At 52.9% G+C, this 16,660-nt stretch overlaps 2 protein-coding genes across 3 annotated transcripts; one reads left to right on the forward strand and one right to left on the reverse strand.

Annotated features, from left to right (window-relative positions):
- Window positions 1–5,346: 5,346 nt before the first annotated feature.
- On the reverse strand, window positions 5,347–10,014 carry LOC111767793 (SLC35A4 upstream open reading frame protein). Of its 2 annotated transcripts, none has more exon segments than NM_001433656.1 (3): window positions 5,347–7,971; window positions 8,575–8,673; window positions 9,984–10,014. In NM_001433656.1, coding segments are annotated over 3 exon segments (312 nt in total). In that variant the 5' UTR covers window positions 9,999–10,014; the 3' UTR covers window positions 5,347–7,773.
- Window positions 10,015–10,386: 372 nt separating this feature from the next.
- On the forward strand, window positions 10,387–16,431 carry APBB3 (amyloid beta precursor protein binding family B member 3). Its single transcript, XM_001504167.7, has 12 exons — window positions 10,387–10,654; window positions 10,964–11,127; window positions 11,210–11,286; window positions 11,873–11,933; window positions 12,138–12,284; window positions 12,407–12,534; window positions 12,967–13,081; window positions 13,220–13,304; window positions 13,547–13,630; window positions 13,895–14,010; window positions 14,149–14,340; window positions 15,874–16,431. The coding sequence occupies exons 1-12, from the start codon at window positions 10,606–10,608 to the stop codon at window positions 16,108–16,110; spliced, it is 1,455 nt and encodes a 484-aa protein (XP_001504217.3). The 5' UTR covers window positions 10,387–10,605; the 3' UTR covers window positions 16,111–16,431.
- Window positions 16,432–16,660: the final 229 nt, after the last annotated feature.

Genomic DNA, 16,660 nt, shown 5'->3' on the forward strand with positions numbered 1-16,660 from the left:
GAGGAAAGGGAGGATCAGAGAAGGGAAGGTACTTGCTTGTTTTCACACACCCATTAAAAATTAGGGCTCTGTGAAATGATATGATGTCAGGCATTTGGGGAGGTCACATGGAGGATATAGATCAAACAGGAATGGCCATGAGTTGATAACTGTTGAAGCTGGGTGATAAGCAGATGAATTTCCTATGCTTTGTACGTGTTTGAAAATTTCCACAATAAAACAGTTAAAAAAAGGTCTGGCCCTCTGACTATTCCCAAAATCAACAAACATACATTCATTTGGCCAGCACATTCCCAGACCTCATCCTGTGCCAGGCCCTGTGGAATGAGGAAGATAAGTTGGGGCAGTTCACACCCTCAAGGAAAGCAGTGAGGGACAGACATGTGTTTATCCACAGGCCAGTTTGGTTTCATGATTAAGGGCACAGACTTTACTGTCAGACAGAACTGGGCTTGAATTTCAGCTCTGCCACTCACCAGGAAGTTGCTTGACCTCTCTGAGCTTCAGTTGCCTCATCTGGGAAAAGGTGGGAGGAGGTAGGATAAATCAGTTGCTGCCTCCTTGGAGTATTGTGTGTATAAAAAGAAGCAATCCATGAGAAGCATTAGTGCAGTACCATCAAGCACATGTAAACGTCTGATAGGTGTTAGCTATTTTTATGAATAGTACCATAAGTAAAAATTAAAAGTATTACAGGCAGTAATTGGAGTCTTTGGGGTCCAGAGGAAGGGGTGATTCACTCTGAGTCTCCCCTTACTAGGCAGCTCGCTAAACTTGCTCCATGCTGCTCTGTTGGGGGCCGCAGGAAGGAGGATGCAGGTGAAAGAGGTGAGGCCCACCCTGTGGGATGCAGTAGAAGAGGCCCAGGCCCGCCGGGCTGGCCTGAAGAGCCTGCGTTCAGGCCTCCTTGAGGACACCCTGACAGATGGTGGGCTTAGCCAGTTGGGCAGGGCACTGCGGGAGCTGCAGGTAAGCAAGGTGAGGCCTGGAGGTGCCTGGGCCAGCAATGGCCAAAGCACACCCTGATCTCTCTCTCCATAGGTGGTAAAAGCCTGGAGCCGGCCCCCAGGAAGCCGGATGCTCAAAGGTGTCAAAGCTGAGGCCATGGGGCTCCCAGAACCAATGGTATGTCTTCTCATCCAACCTCTTGGGAGCCCCAGTGATGTCTGCCTTCCTCTCCTCTCTTTACAGAGCACTATGAGGGTGCCCTTCTTTCATTCATGATCCCCAAACATTTACTCACTATGTGCCAGGCACAGTGTCATGTAGGCCCTGGGAAATCCCTGTCCTCATGGAGTTTACAATCTGCTGGAGAGAAACAGTTACAACACGATGCTCAGTGCTCTGAAGGGCTTATCAACACATGGGTCTATGGGGCATCTAAGTTTGTCTTGGCAAGAGAGAGAAGGAAGACTTCGTAGAAGCAGTAGATTCCTGAAGGAGGTGGCCCGCAAAGATGAATAAGAACATTCCAGGCAGAGAAAATAACAGGCAAAGTCTCAGAGGTAAGCGAGTGTTTGATCCCTTTGGGAGACAGCAAGCAACTCAATTTGCTGGAGAATGGAGTTGGAGGAAAAGAGTTAGGAGAGAACGACTGGAGAGAAAAGTAGGATCCAGGTTATACAGGGCTTTGTAAATCTACTGAGATGTTTAGACTTTATCTTGAAAGTCAAGGGGAAAACACAGAAGTATTTTAAGCAGGAAGATAACATTGGTCTCATTTTTCAGGTGAGCAAACTGAGGCTCAGAGAAGGGAAATGAGTATCCCAGGGTCACTGGGTCACTGCACGGCCTCTGTCGTGCAGAACTGGGCGTTGTCTTCCATGATTTGCCACAGGGTGGCTGGAACGCTGCCCCTGTCCAGCCTTTCCTGGTCCTTCCTGTTTCATAATTACTTACCATTTGTCTTTATAGCTCTGGGCCTTGGAATTAGGCATGTAAGCTCCCATTTACTGAGCAGTGCCTGCCACTGCTCAGTGCTTTGGTGCTTTATCCTATTTCATGCTTTCTACAACTTTTATCAGCTCCATTTTATGGATGAAGAAGTGGAAACTCAAAAGACCGGTCACCTGCTTGAGGTCATAGAGCTAAGAAAAGGAGGGGCTTGGACCCTGATCTGTCTGATTTCCAAGCCCTGAGCTTAACCCACACTATCCTGGGAGGAAGGGTGTGGAATTCCCACTCCGAATATCTTCTCCGCAGGTGATAAATTCAGCAGGCCTCAGCTCAGGCCTCCAGGGGGAGCCCCAAGGTGAGTTTCAGGCTTGGGGTGGAGCTGGGAGTCTTCTCTACCTTTGCTGTGCTTAATTGCATTTTCCTCCAGTGGCAGGAAGAATAGCATCTCTAGGACCTGGGCTCCACCTAAAGCATCCTCTCAGGGACTCTGAGGAACAGGTACCCCATGTACCTCATGTACCCAAGAGCAATGGGAAGCTGTTGGGGGAGTGAAGAGTTGCAGAGCCCAGCTAATATGTCTCCTGCTTACCTTGCTCCAACTTCAGGGAGAAATGTGCTTCTGGCAAATAAAAGACCTGAAGGGCTCCCGGATCCCTGAGGGAGGGGCATGGGAAGGTGCTGCTTTTCTTCTGGGTTGAATTAGCAGTACAGGATCCTTACGGCCTCCATGGCATCTATTGGCAACATCAGTACTTCTCATCTTCTGCATGGCCTCTGAGTTTCTGTCCAGGCTACAGGCTCTTCCAGGCCAGTTAGGTCCTGGATATAGTTCTGGGAGCAGCCTTGGTAATGGGGTTCTGTTGAAAAAGTTGGGCCCTGTGTCTCAATGCTGTGTGCACACATGGGCTTCTGGCTGAGCCTAGACTGATGCCACCTAGGCCCAGCAGGCCCCAGATGTGGCCCTTCAGTTCTTCCTGGCCCAGGCACAGAGACAGAGACTGCAAGAACAGCACCAAATTTGGATCCAAGAGGAACTGAAGCATTTGGAACAGGAAGAGGAGAAAGTGGCAGGTGACCAGGTCAAAGACCTGGTGGCTGAAGAAGAGGTGAGGAGGGTCAAGTAGAGGACTCGAGCTCCTTCTGATCAGGCTGGGCACTGTGCTGGGGGCTGGGATCCAGCATTAGTCACAACAGACGGGGCCATGCCCTCTCTCATGGCTTCCCAGCTTTAGGGGGATAGATGTGGCAATCCTCAGTGCTAAGTGCTGTGATGAGAGAGCTAAGGACTTGTGGGAACAAAGAGGTGTACCTGACCCAGGCTGGAATGGATCAGGGAAGATGGCATCTAAGCTGAGACCTAAAGGAAAAACAAATCAGCCAGAGGGGTTCACTAGACCCTGAGTTCCACAAGCGCAGTTTGTGCTCCTCATAGACGCACTCAGTAAATATAACTTGTTTGAACAAATTAAGAAACAAAACTCGTGTGCATGAGGGTGTGGGTGGAGGAGAGGGGTGGTGAAAGACCCATGTTCTGAGAGAGGATAGTATTGCATGATCAAAGGTCCAGAGGGAAGCAATGGCAAAATGGGTTCTGGGTATTGCAAATTGTCCATCTGGCTGGAGCCTGGTAGGTGCATGGTCAGAGGCAAGGTTAAAGAGACCAGTGTGTGCCATGTCTCTGGATCTGAACTTTACCCCAAGGATGATGGTGAACCGTTGAAAGGCATGTGTCATCTCAGCTCTGTCCCTCACTAGGCATGTGAATTTGGGCAAGTTAAGTCTCTTTTCTGATCCACTGTTTCCAAATCTGTAAAATGGCAACTACCCCATATGATTATCATCGGATAAAATGAGATACTACCCATGAAGTATTTAGAACCAAGCTGGCACTCAGGTGGCACCCAACAAAGAGTATTATCATTGAAGGCCTCCAAGGAGAGGCAGAGATGGCACCGGAAGCAGACAGTGTTGAGACTCCAGCTGGAAGCCCTTCGGGCAGAGCGAGACGCTGCAGAGCAGGACCTGGTAGCCCTCTATGACCTGCATGTGCAGGCCGCCCGAGCCCAGACATGCCATGTGCTGCAGGTCAGTGGGGACAGAGGGCAAGCCTTGAGCTGGTTCCATGGCTGGCTGACTGACCAGCATTTCTGAATCTGGGCACAGGTATTCCAAGCCTGGCGACGGCTGTGCAAAGAGCAAACCATGACCACAGAACATCATCACTGCAGCCTGCTGGCTGGAGTCCTGCAAGACACCATCGACCTGGCCACAGAGAACCAGGAGCTCCGAGCCCAGAACCAGCAGCTTCGGCAGGGTGCAAAATGGGCTGGGGTCATGCTGGATCCTTGCCCTGGGAAGAAATCTGATCAGGAATCCTTCAGGAGCAGTTTCCCCTCTCCTCATTCTTAACGTTCCTAAAATGGAGAGGAAGTTGGGACCCAATAACCAAGCTAACTCCATTATGGATAATCATACCACCACTAACCAGGTCTCCTTGTATCAGTCCCTGCTAAGCGCCTAATATCCATTATTTCCTTTAGCCTTTTTTACTCTATATAACTGTAGGTACTGTTAGACTCCCTTTTCAGAGATAAGGCAACTCAAGCTAGGAGAGGTTAAGTAACTACCCAAAACAGTCTGCTAACGAGTGACAGAGCCAGAATTCAATTGGCTCTAATTGGCTACAGTTCTACACTGCAGACAGTAGTGGTTCACAAGCTGCAGCGTGCATCAGAATCAACTAAGGAGCTTATTTTAAAAACAAAAGAAAAAAGAGAAAAAGAGATTCCTAAACCCCACTCCCTAAGATTCTGCCTCAACAGGTCTAGGACTTTTTTTTGTTTGTTTTACAGGCTTACCAGGTATTCAACCAAGGGAGCAGGGCCTGACATTCCTTTGGCCATAAGAGCAGATGACAGGCAGGAATATCAGTGAGGGATCCAGAGGAAATTAGAATCAAAATCACACTGAGTCCTTAAGAGTTCTCTAGCCTAGAGTCCACAGTTTGTCCTGCTGGGCCCAGCACCTTCTATTCTCAAGACTCCCTCCAAATTCCCCAAGGCCCAAGTTTTGTGCTTCAGGAAAATTTCAAAAGCTCTGTGACATGGGGCCGGCCCCGTGGCCTAGTGGTTAAGTTTGCACACTCTGTTGCAGGCGGCCCAGTGTTTCGTCAGTTCGAATCCTGGGCGCGGACATGGTACCACTCATCGAGCCACGCTGAAGCGGTGTCCCACATGCCACAACTAGAAGGACCCACAATTAAGAAGATACAACTATGTACTGGAGGGCTTTGGGGGGAAAAAGGAAAAAAATTTAAAAAAAAAAAAGTTCTGTGACAGAGAACTGTCTCAACTCCATGGAGCCCTCAGAGGAAATAATGCTGCTGGAAACAGTTGGGAGAAAACAGCCTTTTCTCCTGGTCTATAAGTTATTTCAGGATTAAGATACTCAGGACACCAGGGGAACAAAATGTTTGAGAAGAGCTATGCACCACAGGAGACACATGACAATCATGGTCGATTGTAGGTACCACCTACACCCCAGAACACTTTATTAATATCTTATTGCTTACGCAGTTAGAGACAGTGATTGAGCTATACAAGTTTCCCTGTGCCTGGTCCCAGGTCACTCTGTGTAGAGCTTCCCTAGGCTGTTGGGGGCTGGGACAACTGCTACGCTGGGGCAGGACCCGGGGGGAAGGATGGTACCTCCTAGGAGCCACAGAGGGGACAGTTGGCTTCAAGAGGGCCCTTGGGATGAGCAGAGGGGTCAGGAGTGTAGACTTAAGCCAGGGCCCAGGGGCAACATTCCCTGAGATGAGTCAAGCCCCAGCCCACTCTGGGGTTTCCAGAACAAAGGCTGGCTGTGGAGAGCAGCACTCTGGGAGGGAGCAGGGGGCATTGTCTCCAGGTGCTCCTGGAGCTACGGCAGCTAGGCAGAGTGGCCTGGGTGATGGTGTGTAATCTGTGGCAACTGGGCTATCCTGCATGACAGTGGGAGGTGAGTATCCCTATAGGGTAGTCATGCACCATAGCTGGGCCATGGCAGCCAGCACCAAGCCTGGGGGCAGTGGGTTTCCTAGGGTGACCACAGTAGGCAAGGAAAGCCAACTGTTGGCTCTGCCCCACTTTAAGCAATTGCATTCATGCAGGATGAGGCAGGGAATCTTCTCCATCAGGGATGGGGTCATTTCTCAGGTCTAGGTATTGACGCTCCTCCAATTCCTTGGTCTGGAAGAACTTGGGGGGGGGGGGGTTAAGCGTTTACTTAACCAAACCCACTCTTCAAGTCTCCCAGGGGTATGCCTTCACCCACCCACCTCTAGAGACTAACCCAGCTGCTCTCACTTCCCCAGCTTTTCTCACAAGGCACTTGTTACAGGGCTGCTGAGGTGAGAGGTGGGGAGGGCTGGGAGGTGACTCTGAGGGTGGCGTCCAATCTACAGGGTCAGGAGTCAGGGTAGAGGTGGTCAGGGACTAGCGGCTGCCATAGTACAGGCGCACAGCCAGGCCAATGAGCAGCGTGGCCAGGAAGAAGGCAGCTGTGAGCTGTAGCCGCAGCAGGGCTGCTGAGAGCATGGCATTGACCACTAGTGAGCAGGACACAACAAAGAGCCGTGTGATGCTGCTGCCATGCTTCATGACGGCTGACATGAGCAGTCCATTTAGTGCCTGGCTCAGCACCACGAGTGCTGCCCATCCTGAGAAACCCTCCAGGAGGCCTGGGCCGGGGCCGCCACCTGCATGCAGACCTAGGTTCAGGAGCACACCAAAGGTGTAGAGGAAGAGGTTCTGAAGGGCTAAGGGTAGCCGCTGCCGCTTCATGAGCAGTTCTGTGTACACGGATGACAAGCCTGAGATGAGGCAGTACACGACGAGGAGCAGCAGTCCTAGTGGAGTGATATGCAGGGGCATGGGGCTGGCAGCAGCTGCTGGAGGGGGCCCAGAAGGGAGGTTCCCAGGGTTCTGGAGGCCACCAGCTGCATAGCAGACCCCTGCTGCCATGAGCAGCAGCAGTGCTAAGCCCTGGCGTGCAGAGAGGCGGTGTCGGAGGCAGAGGCAGTAGAACAGGGCCGTGCTTCCAATCTTGAGATTGCTCAGTACTTGGTAGGTGCTGGGGTCCATGTAACGTTGAAGATAGATCACCAGGTTGTTGTTAGCGCCGTAGAGCAGGGCTGATAGTGCAAAGGGGACAGCCTGGCGCCAGGGTGGGGCCCCCCGGGGCCATGCCTGCCAGCCCACCAGGAAAGGAAAGGTACACAAGAGCAGCTTGGTCAGCTCAGTCAGCAGCACAGCTGAGGAGGGCCGGAAGGGCACTTGGCCGTCCACACGGCACAGTGCCAACAATGGGGCATGGGCACCATACATAGCAGTGGACAGGAGTAGCATCAGGGTCCAGCGGGCCTGTCTGGGACGGCCCAGGCCTGGCATACCCCCATCCTCTACACTCATGCCCAGACCAGACCCTGGGTGGCCTGTGTAAATGGCAAGAGGCAGTGGGGATTGTGACACATTTGGGGAAAATCAAGTTATGGAGCCAGCTCCCAGGAGGGAGGAGCCATGGTACATCACCAGAGAGAATACTGAGGATCAGAGTCAGCTGCAAACTCCACAATCAGGGCTGGAAAAGGGGCTGCTGGCCCTAGAAGCTGCAGTCTTGGGCCCAGTCCCATGGGGTTAGGGAGGGAAGGAGTCCAGGGTGCTGGCTGAAGAGCCACTGTCCACCCTCTTCAGGAAGGGAAGCAAGGATGAAGGTGGCAGGAAAGTTGGAGACAGCAAACAGGTGATAGCCGAGGAAGCCAGGAATGGTGTCTGTGCTCGAAAGACCTCCACCTGCAGGCCCCAGGTGCTCATCCTGCCTCCCCCATGGCATCCAGAGCTAGTCAGGCCCTTTGCGCAGTGACCGCAGATAGTCCCTTAATGTCTTCTCCACATTGGGCACAGCATATGCCTGAGCTGCGTAGATGCCAGTGCAGGTGCCCACGGCAAAGCCCAATACTGCTGATGCCCTCAGTTTCGCCACCACATAGCCAGCCAGGAAGCCCTTGAGGAATGGGGAGGACAACAGCGAGCCATCCTGTGGAGGAAGATCCAGGAGGAAACTGAGCTAGGCTCAAGTCCTTTTCTCTAACCAGGAGCTACTCGAGCTGGGCTTAGCGTGTCCCACCACCTGCTTCTCCTTACTCTGGAAAGCTGGAGAATTCTCTCCAAAGATTTTCTCAAGGGTCTGGAGGCAGAAAAAGAACCTAGGAGTCCTGATCACACAATCTTAGAACCCTGGGCTTAGAACACTCCAACCACAGAACCCTACGGTCATAAGACCACAAATGTCCCCGAGGAATCTGACCCCTGCCCGCTTCTCTAGTCTCATTTCCTAGCATGTTCCCCCACTACTGCAGCCAAAGCAAACTGCTTTCAGCCCTCATGTTCATCATGCTACCTCCCACCACAAGGGCCTTGCATATGCTGTTTCATTTGCCTGGAATGTCCCCTCTTCCCCTCTTCTAGTTAACCCCTATTTAAGACCCTAGTTTAAGCACCATTTTCTCAGGGAAACTTTCCCTGGGGTCACAGAGAACAGGCCCTCAATAACCACTTGCTGAATAAATCTCCACCACCCACTTAAAAGCATATTGGGCCATGAAGCCTAAGCGGGAGTGGGGGGCAGGCGCAGCTTTACCTGGCCCACACCACTGTTGACTTCATCTTCCACACGCCGCTGCAGGCTCTCCAGCTGGTCCTTGAGAAACGCCAAGTCCTTAAGCTTGGGCAGAGAATCCTAGGACGAGGGAGAGGCTGGTTCCAGCAGACAGATCCAGCCCCATTCCCCGTTCAAGTCTATCAGAGGCTCGGGATGGGGGTAACGGGGTGAGCCTGAGAAACCTCTTCCTATAATACATTCCTGAGATGACAGTGGTCAAGCAAGAAAGGCACTGAAAAGTACAGAATTCACATGGGGGCCAGGGAGGCGGTGACAGATGGGATATGCATCAGTAACTTAAAATAACCCTTACACAAAAATTTTATAGAGCAAGCCTATAAGCGTGTAGGGGAGGCAGGAAGGGCAGCTAGGAGACCTTCAATCAGGAAAGCACTAGGGGCTGGCCAGGTGGCACAGCGGTTAAGTTCCCACGTTCTGCTTCGGTGGCCCAGGGTTCGCTGGTTCGGATCCCAGGTGTGGACATTACACCACCTGTCAAGCCATGCTGTGATAGGCGTCTCACATATAAAGCAGAGGAAGATGGGCACGGATGTTAGCTCAGGGCCAGTCTTCCTCAGCAAAAAGAGGAGGGTTGGCAGCAGTTAGCTCAGGGCTAATCTTCCTCAAAAAAAAAAAAAAAAAGAAAGGAAAGCACTAATGATTCGACTATAAGCTACCTGAAAGTGGTGACCAGTCTGTCTTGTCTGTGTCCCGAGGCTTAACACAGGGACTGGCAAGTACGTAGTAAATGTGTGAGTGGTGCTGAACTTCCAGACCAATGGTGAGTAATGGCCCGAGCCGAGGCAGTTTCCTGGACAATCTCGGGGCAGATCTGATTTCTGCCTGGGCTCCTCCTCATTTCCTCGCAAGGCCATCCCAAACTGAAATGTGTGGCTGTATGCGCGCGGGGCGGGAGGCGGAGGGAGCGGGGGCAGCGGGGAATGGCTGTCTGTAGGAGTATAGATAAATGAACTGAGTGATTTTGATCGCATGTAAGTATGAAATGCAGTGTCTGCGCAAGGGAGTGTTTGAATGAGAGAATGAGTGTCCGTGTGAACTGGAAACATCGTGTCTCTAGGAGGAAAACTTCGAGGGCAGGTAATGGAGCAGAGAGAGGAATAAGTCAGAGCGAAAGTGTCTGAGCGTGTGCGAGTACTCAGAGACCGTGACGGTCCCCGGGGAAGGGAACGCCTGGGGAATCCCCGGCTCCGCTTGCCTCGCGGAGGCACTCTACAACCCACCGTTGAGGCAGTCTACAGGAGCAAAAGTCCGCCCCCAGGGGAAACAAGGGGTACCCTACCCATGAGCCGCTCCACGGTCTTCTCTCCCCAGGCCTAAAAAGGCGTGAACACCACACCCGACTGGACATCACCCCCACGTTCACTCACCTTGTCATCCGCCATTTTCCCCGCTGAACTTGTTGCGCAGGCGCAGCCCCGCCTCCCTCCTGTCAAGGGTTACGGCCATCTTTACTGAGGGCGGAGGCACTTCCGGGGCATTTTTGGAAAGGGTGGAGGCGCTTCCCTGATGGCCAAGCTTTGGAGGTCTCCTTCTGGCAGATACTACCACGTGACCCGTCCCGTCGCGTCCGGGGCTTTGTGTGTGCGCGCGCACACAACTTGGGCGCAATGATCTCACCCGTGAGCGTGTGCGCGCGACGCACATTCGCTTGGCCAGTCTTCCGCCGCTTGGTGTGCTCAAGGTTGCGGCGTGATGTCAGCCGGTGCGCTGGCGGCGGTTCGTCTCGCCCGGACTCACGCACGGAAACGCGCACTCACTCGGGGATCCGGACGGCTGTTTACCCGCGCCACCCCTCGGCGAGCGGCGCTGCCCACGCCGGTTCTTTCCCGCCCCCGGGACCCGGCCCCTGCCCCGCCCCGTATTTGTGCGGCGCCGGCTGGCCCGGCGGACTCCGGCGCAGAGGCTGGGCGTGTAGGCGCAGCACCTCCAGAGGTCGAGCTGGGCTGAGAGTACACGCCGGCGTAGGCCGGCGGGGACGCAGCTGGGGCTATGCTGGGCAAGGATTACATGCTGGCCATCATTCTGGTCAATTGCGATGGTGTGCACGGAGGGGTCGGATGGGAGGACTGGGAGCTGATGGGGGAGGTGGGGGCTCGAAAGGCTACCACTAGGCTCAGAGACAGGGAGGGGAGCACGTCTCGGGGTGAGGACCAGGGGACAGATGAACCCTGATCTTTGCAATGCAGTATCCAAGATTGGGAGCCTGGACCCTCAGACTGCACCTCCGGGTTAAGGGTTGTCCTCTTTGGGATGGAAGAAGGATTATGACAGGGTGCTATTCTGAAGCCCCGAATATGCCCTCCCTCTCCAATCCCATGTTCCCCCTCCCCATCTCGTGTTCCTGTAGATGATTTGTGGGGGGACCAGAGTCTGGAGGGAGAACCAGGCCTGCCCCCTGGCTGGAGGAAGATCCACGATGCTGCAGGTACTTACTATTGGCACGTACCCAGCGGTAGCACCCAGTGGCAGCGCCCAACCTGGGAGCCAGGAGATGCGGAAGATCCAGGCACGGTAGGTAGAGTGTGATGAGGGGGCCTGAGCCCATGTGTGGATCTAGGCCTGCTGCTACACTGACCTAGCCCCCTCTCTACAGAGGACGGAGGGAATTTGGGGACTTCGGCCCCCCAAGGGGAGATCCTTCTCCAGCCTGGAGAGCTCACTGGACCAGAGGTAACAGGGATAAGCCAGGCAAAATGAAAGGCTTGGGGTTCCATGGCACTCAAAAGATGGAGCTGGATCTACAAGTCTGCTTTCCAGCCCAGATTCTGGACTCTGTCCCATGTTTAGAGCTCTGTTCTGTGTTCTTGCCTTTGTCCCATGTTCTTGACTCAATATTTTGAGTTTTGTCATTTGTTCCAAGCTTTGTTTTTTGCTATGTGTTCTTTTCCATCTTCTGGGTCCTAATCTATCATGTTCCACACCTTGGCCATTGTCCTAGTCTCAGCCCATGGAGGTTCCTATCCTATATTGCAGAGTCTCTTGTCCAGATTTGGGGCTCTGGTCCACATTTTGGATGCTACTCCACGTTTGCAATTATTATTCTATGTCTTGTGTCCTGAATTTTTCTTCAAAGTCTAAGCCCCCTCTATGTTACATTGACTTAGTATGTCCTGGGCCCTGTCCTGCTTTGGTTTTGTATTTCGGACACTATATTCTGAGTCTTATCCCACATCTTGTGCCCATTAAGTAGTCTGGGCCTCACAAATGTTGCTTCTGTAGGAGGTGTGGTCCTCTTACCAGCTCTGCTTTCTTCCAGTAACTCTCTCTCCTGGTATGGTGAGGAATCCTACATCCAGAGTGTGGAGCCAGGGGCTAAGGTAGTGACTTGGGCCTGAGGGCCAGCTCAGGGCATTGGGGAGGGTCCCAGGGAAACATCAGAGTCGGATTGGGCTAGGCAGAAGTGATCAAGGGTGAAGGAAGTGGGTATCAGAGGGTTTATATATGTGGAGCCTGTGGCACCTCCCACCCTACTCCACGCCTACTCACTCAGGGCCCTCCTGTCCTTTCCCCCAACCCATCAGTGCTTTGCAGTCCGCTCTCTGGGCTGGGTAGAGGTACCCGAAGAGGACCTGGTACCAGGGAAGAGCAGTATCGCAGTCAATAACTGCATTCAGCAGCTGGCCCAGACCCGCAGCCAGAGCCAGTCCCCAGATGGTGCCTGGGGTGAGGTGAGCTGGCTGGCCTTTCAAGGGGTTCAGCCCAGGGTCCAGCAGAGGTAGTTGTCCCTGAATTGCCTGTTCTCTATGGCAACCACTTTTATCTGAGCTCTGGGCTGACCTCTCTTTGGCAGGGTCAGAATATGCTGATGATCTTGAAGAAGGATGCCATGAGCCTAGTGAATCCCCTGGACCACAGTCTGATCCACTGCCAGCCTCTGGTGCACATCCGTGTATGGGGTGTGGGCAGCTCCAAGGGCCGGTGAGGACCCCTACATCCCTCTAAGTGAGACTTGCTCATCCCTCCCCCCTGAAGGCTGTGATCCCTACTGATGCTAATCCCCTGTACTTGAACCCCTGGACACAGATCCTCTGACAAGGACCCAAGCTCTGCCTCCCCTGCCTGGTCCAGACTTGGTTGGGGAGGGTGGGCTCAGCTCAGCAGGGACGAATAGGGGAGAGCCTGAGAGGCTGGGCTGATTCTCTCCTGTGCTCCCACATGCTTCCGGAACAGTGACAGGTGAGTGACAGCCAGGTGCCTGGAACCCCAGCCCTGATCTCCCTTTTCCATTCCTGCCATGTCCCTTGCCTAACTTTCCAGCCTCCTATAGGCACTACAGGCTCCTGCCCCTATCCAGCCTCTACCCCAGCCCGATTTCTGCCCCTGCCCCAGCCCCATCTCTGACCCTGCCAGGGACTTCGCTTTTGTGGCGGGTGATAAAGACAGCTGTATGCTCAAGTGCCATGTGTTCCGCTGTGACGTCCCTGCCAAGGCCGTTGCCAGTGCCCTGCATGGGCTCTGTGCCCAGGTAAGGCCAGGAGTGGGACAGGGAATGTGGATGTGAAGCAGGGTCTGAATTGCCAAGGTGGTTGGGGCAGGGTGGTATTGGCTCCCTTACCGCAATTCCCTTCTCCCTGTGCCTCATGCTGCCTGCATTATGTTTCAGATCTTGTCAGAGCGAGTAGGGGTCAGTAGTGATTCCCCTTGCTGCTCCCTAGACCCCATCTCTCCTGAAGACCTGCCACGGCAAGGTATGGGGAGGGAGATGCTGCATTGCAGCAGTAGGCAACTGGTAAAAGATGGGATGGGGGTTCTGGTTATTTAGTACTTCTCTGGAGATAGGGGACTCCTGAGGTGTCCTTGTCCCAGGGATCCCAAGCCCTAAATTGGAGAAGCATCCATGGCCTTCCTTCTCCTAGCTCCAGTTCTCTCAGAAGGGTGAGGAAAGGGGTCATTGAATAATGCCCAGTCCAACTTGGTGTATATATTTCAGTGGAGCTGCTGGATGCTGTGAGCCAGGCTGCTCAGAAGTATGAGGCACTGTACATGGGGACCCTGCCAGTCACCAAAGCCATGGGTGAGGACTGAGTGGGCTGGAGGGAGTGGGCTGCATAAGGCAAGGGGAACGTGGGTTAGGTAGGATCTACCACTGTTTCTCAGAGTGCTCCCATGGCCCTGTCCAGCTTGGGATGTATCACCCTTCCCAACTCAGGATTTGAATCCCAGCCCTTTGTGTTCCCATCTCTCTGAATCCCAAGTCAGTGAGAGGGGCTTAGACACTCCCTGCAGATCCTTTCTTTCTTTACATCTGGGAGACACCATGGTGGGCATGTTCCCATAGGCATGGATGTGCTGAACGAGGCCATTGGTACCCTCACCACGCGGGGGGACCGGGATGCCTGGGTCCCTGCCATGCTCAGTGTGTCTGACTCTCTCATGACTGCACATCCCATTCAGGTATCAGCCAGAAGAAGGTGAAATTGGGGGTTCTGGAGGGGTGGGCAGGGATGCTGAGGGGTCATGGCTTGCCGCTGGAAGTGCTCATTGGGTCCAGCCAGTGCCTGGCCCTCTAGTGACTAGGTCTGGTGTGGGCAGGCAGAAGCTGGTGCAGAGGAGGAGCCACTGTGGCAGTGCCTGGTGCGACTTGTGACCTTTATTGGTGTTGGCCATGACCCACACACCTTTGGCCTCATTGCCGACCTGGGCCGTCAGAGCTTCCAGTGCGCGGCTTTCTGGTGCCAGCCCCATGCAGGGGGACTCTCCGAAGCTGTGCAGGCTGCTTGCATGGTGAGTTAGGAGTGGGAATGGGTGGGTGGGTCTGCCCTGCAGCTGCTCTGTACTGGTGACTGGAGCTCAGGATCGGCAACCTCTCCAGAGATCACAGACACAAATTCCAGGGATGACTTTTGTTTAGTAGTATTTTATATTTGGCCCTCATGCTGTTTTTACTAAGTTTGAGTTAGTTGCCAATATTTAAAGGCCAGAACATTTCACATAATTGCTATTCCTGTTTTTCTAGAATATCAGCAGCTCTGACACTGGGTCCACATATAAATTTCGACATTCAGCTGGAATTGTGTAGGAGCTGTGCCCTGTAGGGTGGGCACTGTCTTTCCTGTTTGTCTCATTTAGGTTATTTCCTGATATTTGTCGGTATTTGAGTGTGGGATGCCTGCACTCTGTTAGTTCAGCTCACTCATTCACTCAACAAATACAAGTGCCTGCAGAGTCCCAGGGACCATACTTGACCTTGGGAATTCACTGGTATAGAAGGCACAGCCTTTGCCCTCACAGAACACTTAGGTTAGACCAGAGACAGACCAAAAAGAAGTTGTACACCACAGGATGATGGAGACGGCAGCTTCAGGTTCAAGAAGGCTACCTGAAGGAGGTGATAGAAAACTGAGAGGTGAAGATCCAAGGCGGAAGTTAGCCAGGTGAAGGGGAGTGGGACCAAAAGTGTGCCAAGTATGGGGAACCCCAGCTGTGAAAGTGAGAGAGAGGTTAGTGGATTAGAGTATCTGAAAGAACCTAGTGTATCTGGAGTGCAAGGGGGCTGGAGTGAGAGATGGGGGCAGAAAAAATGGCAGAAACCAGGTCATGGAAGAACTTACATGTCAGGGTGATGAGTTTATTTTACCCCGAGGCACTCTGAGCCATTTAAACGTTTTGAGCAGGACAGTGAAGTCAGGTTTGTAGATTAGGAAAACCCATTAAATATGGGTGAAAGATTTGAAAGACACAAGAGAAGCAGGAAGACCCGGGTTTAGGACCCGGTTGAGTTAAAGTGAGAGAAGATTGGGGCAGTTGCATTGGGAATGGAGTTTGGATTATAGACCCTCCCTTTGACCAGGGAATCCTCTTTGCCAGGGCAGGTCTACTCCAGTGAGAGATGTAGGTGAGTCAACATAGTGACAGGTGTGGTTAAGAGCACAGGCTCTGCAGTGAGACAGAACGAGGTTTGAATCTCAGTTCTATCATTTTTTGGCTAGGTGACCTTGGGCAAGTCATGTATTCTCTTTGAATCTCAACTTCCTTATTTGCAAAAGGTGGATAATACCATCTGATAAATAACTGTGGATTAAGTTAGATTATACAGAGTATTTAGCAAAGTGTCCAGCCCTCCTTAAATACTCAGTAAATGTCAAGTTTTATGTTTTTGTTATTGAGCTACCTGGGACTGCTACAGGGGCTCCAGACGTGGCAGACTACTGGCCTCTTATCAGACTGAAGCCTTGGCCAGTTCCCCTGTCCTGCAGAAGCTTTCACAGAGTCCAGGGGCAGAAAGGAGTTGGATCCTCACATTCCCCTTCTCCCTAGGTTCAGTACCAGAAGTGTCTTGTGGCCTCTGCAGCTCGAGGCAAGGCCTGGGGTGCCCAGGCCCGTGCCCGCCTGCGCCTCAAGCGGACCAGCTCTGTGGACTCCCCAGGAGGTCCCCTGCCTCTCCCCCTCCTCAAAGGAGGGGTTGGGGGTGCTGGGGCAGCTCCTCGAAAGCGGGGTGTCTTCTCTTTTCTTGATGCCTTCCGGCTGAAACCTTCTCTGCTCCATATGCCCTAAATTGCTCTGGGAGGACTGGGGAAGGAGGCTCTGGGTCCATGCCCAACTCTGTACCCCTTCATTCCCTAGGGGCTTGCAGCCTCTTACCCGTTGGAGCCTTCTCTGCCTGCCCCTCCAATCTTGCCCATCCTCTATTTATTGCCCTATTTATTAATTGTTTATATGGATGATTGAGAGGCCTTCCACCACATTCTAGGCCCTTGGCACACCTTTCCCTGAGTCCCTGTGTTCCTTGCCCCTGTCCAGCCCTGGACAGTTGGCTCTACCTCAGCAACACTTTATAGCAAAATCAGTACAAATAAAAATCCCTCAGTGACCTCACTGGGCGTGAGTGTATTGGGCCTGGGACAGGGTTGGGGGTTAACCTGTGTGGGGTGAGTGTCTGTCTGTGCTTGGTGTTGGTGGCTGCCAGTAATCACATGAAGGCATTAGTATGATGGAAATGTGACTTCATTCATTCAACAAATATATTTTCTAAGGTCGTCTTTGTGCCAGGCACTAAACTAGGCACTGGGGATGTAATAAAATTGTCAGGGTTTCCACCTTCTGA

This window comes from Equus caballus, chromosome 14, assembly GCF_041296265.1.
Source record: "Equus caballus isolate H_3958 breed thoroughbred chromosome 14, TB-T2T, whole genome shotgun sequence".
NCBI lineage: Eukaryota > Metazoa > Chordata > Mammalia > Perissodactyla > Equidae > Equus > Equus caballus.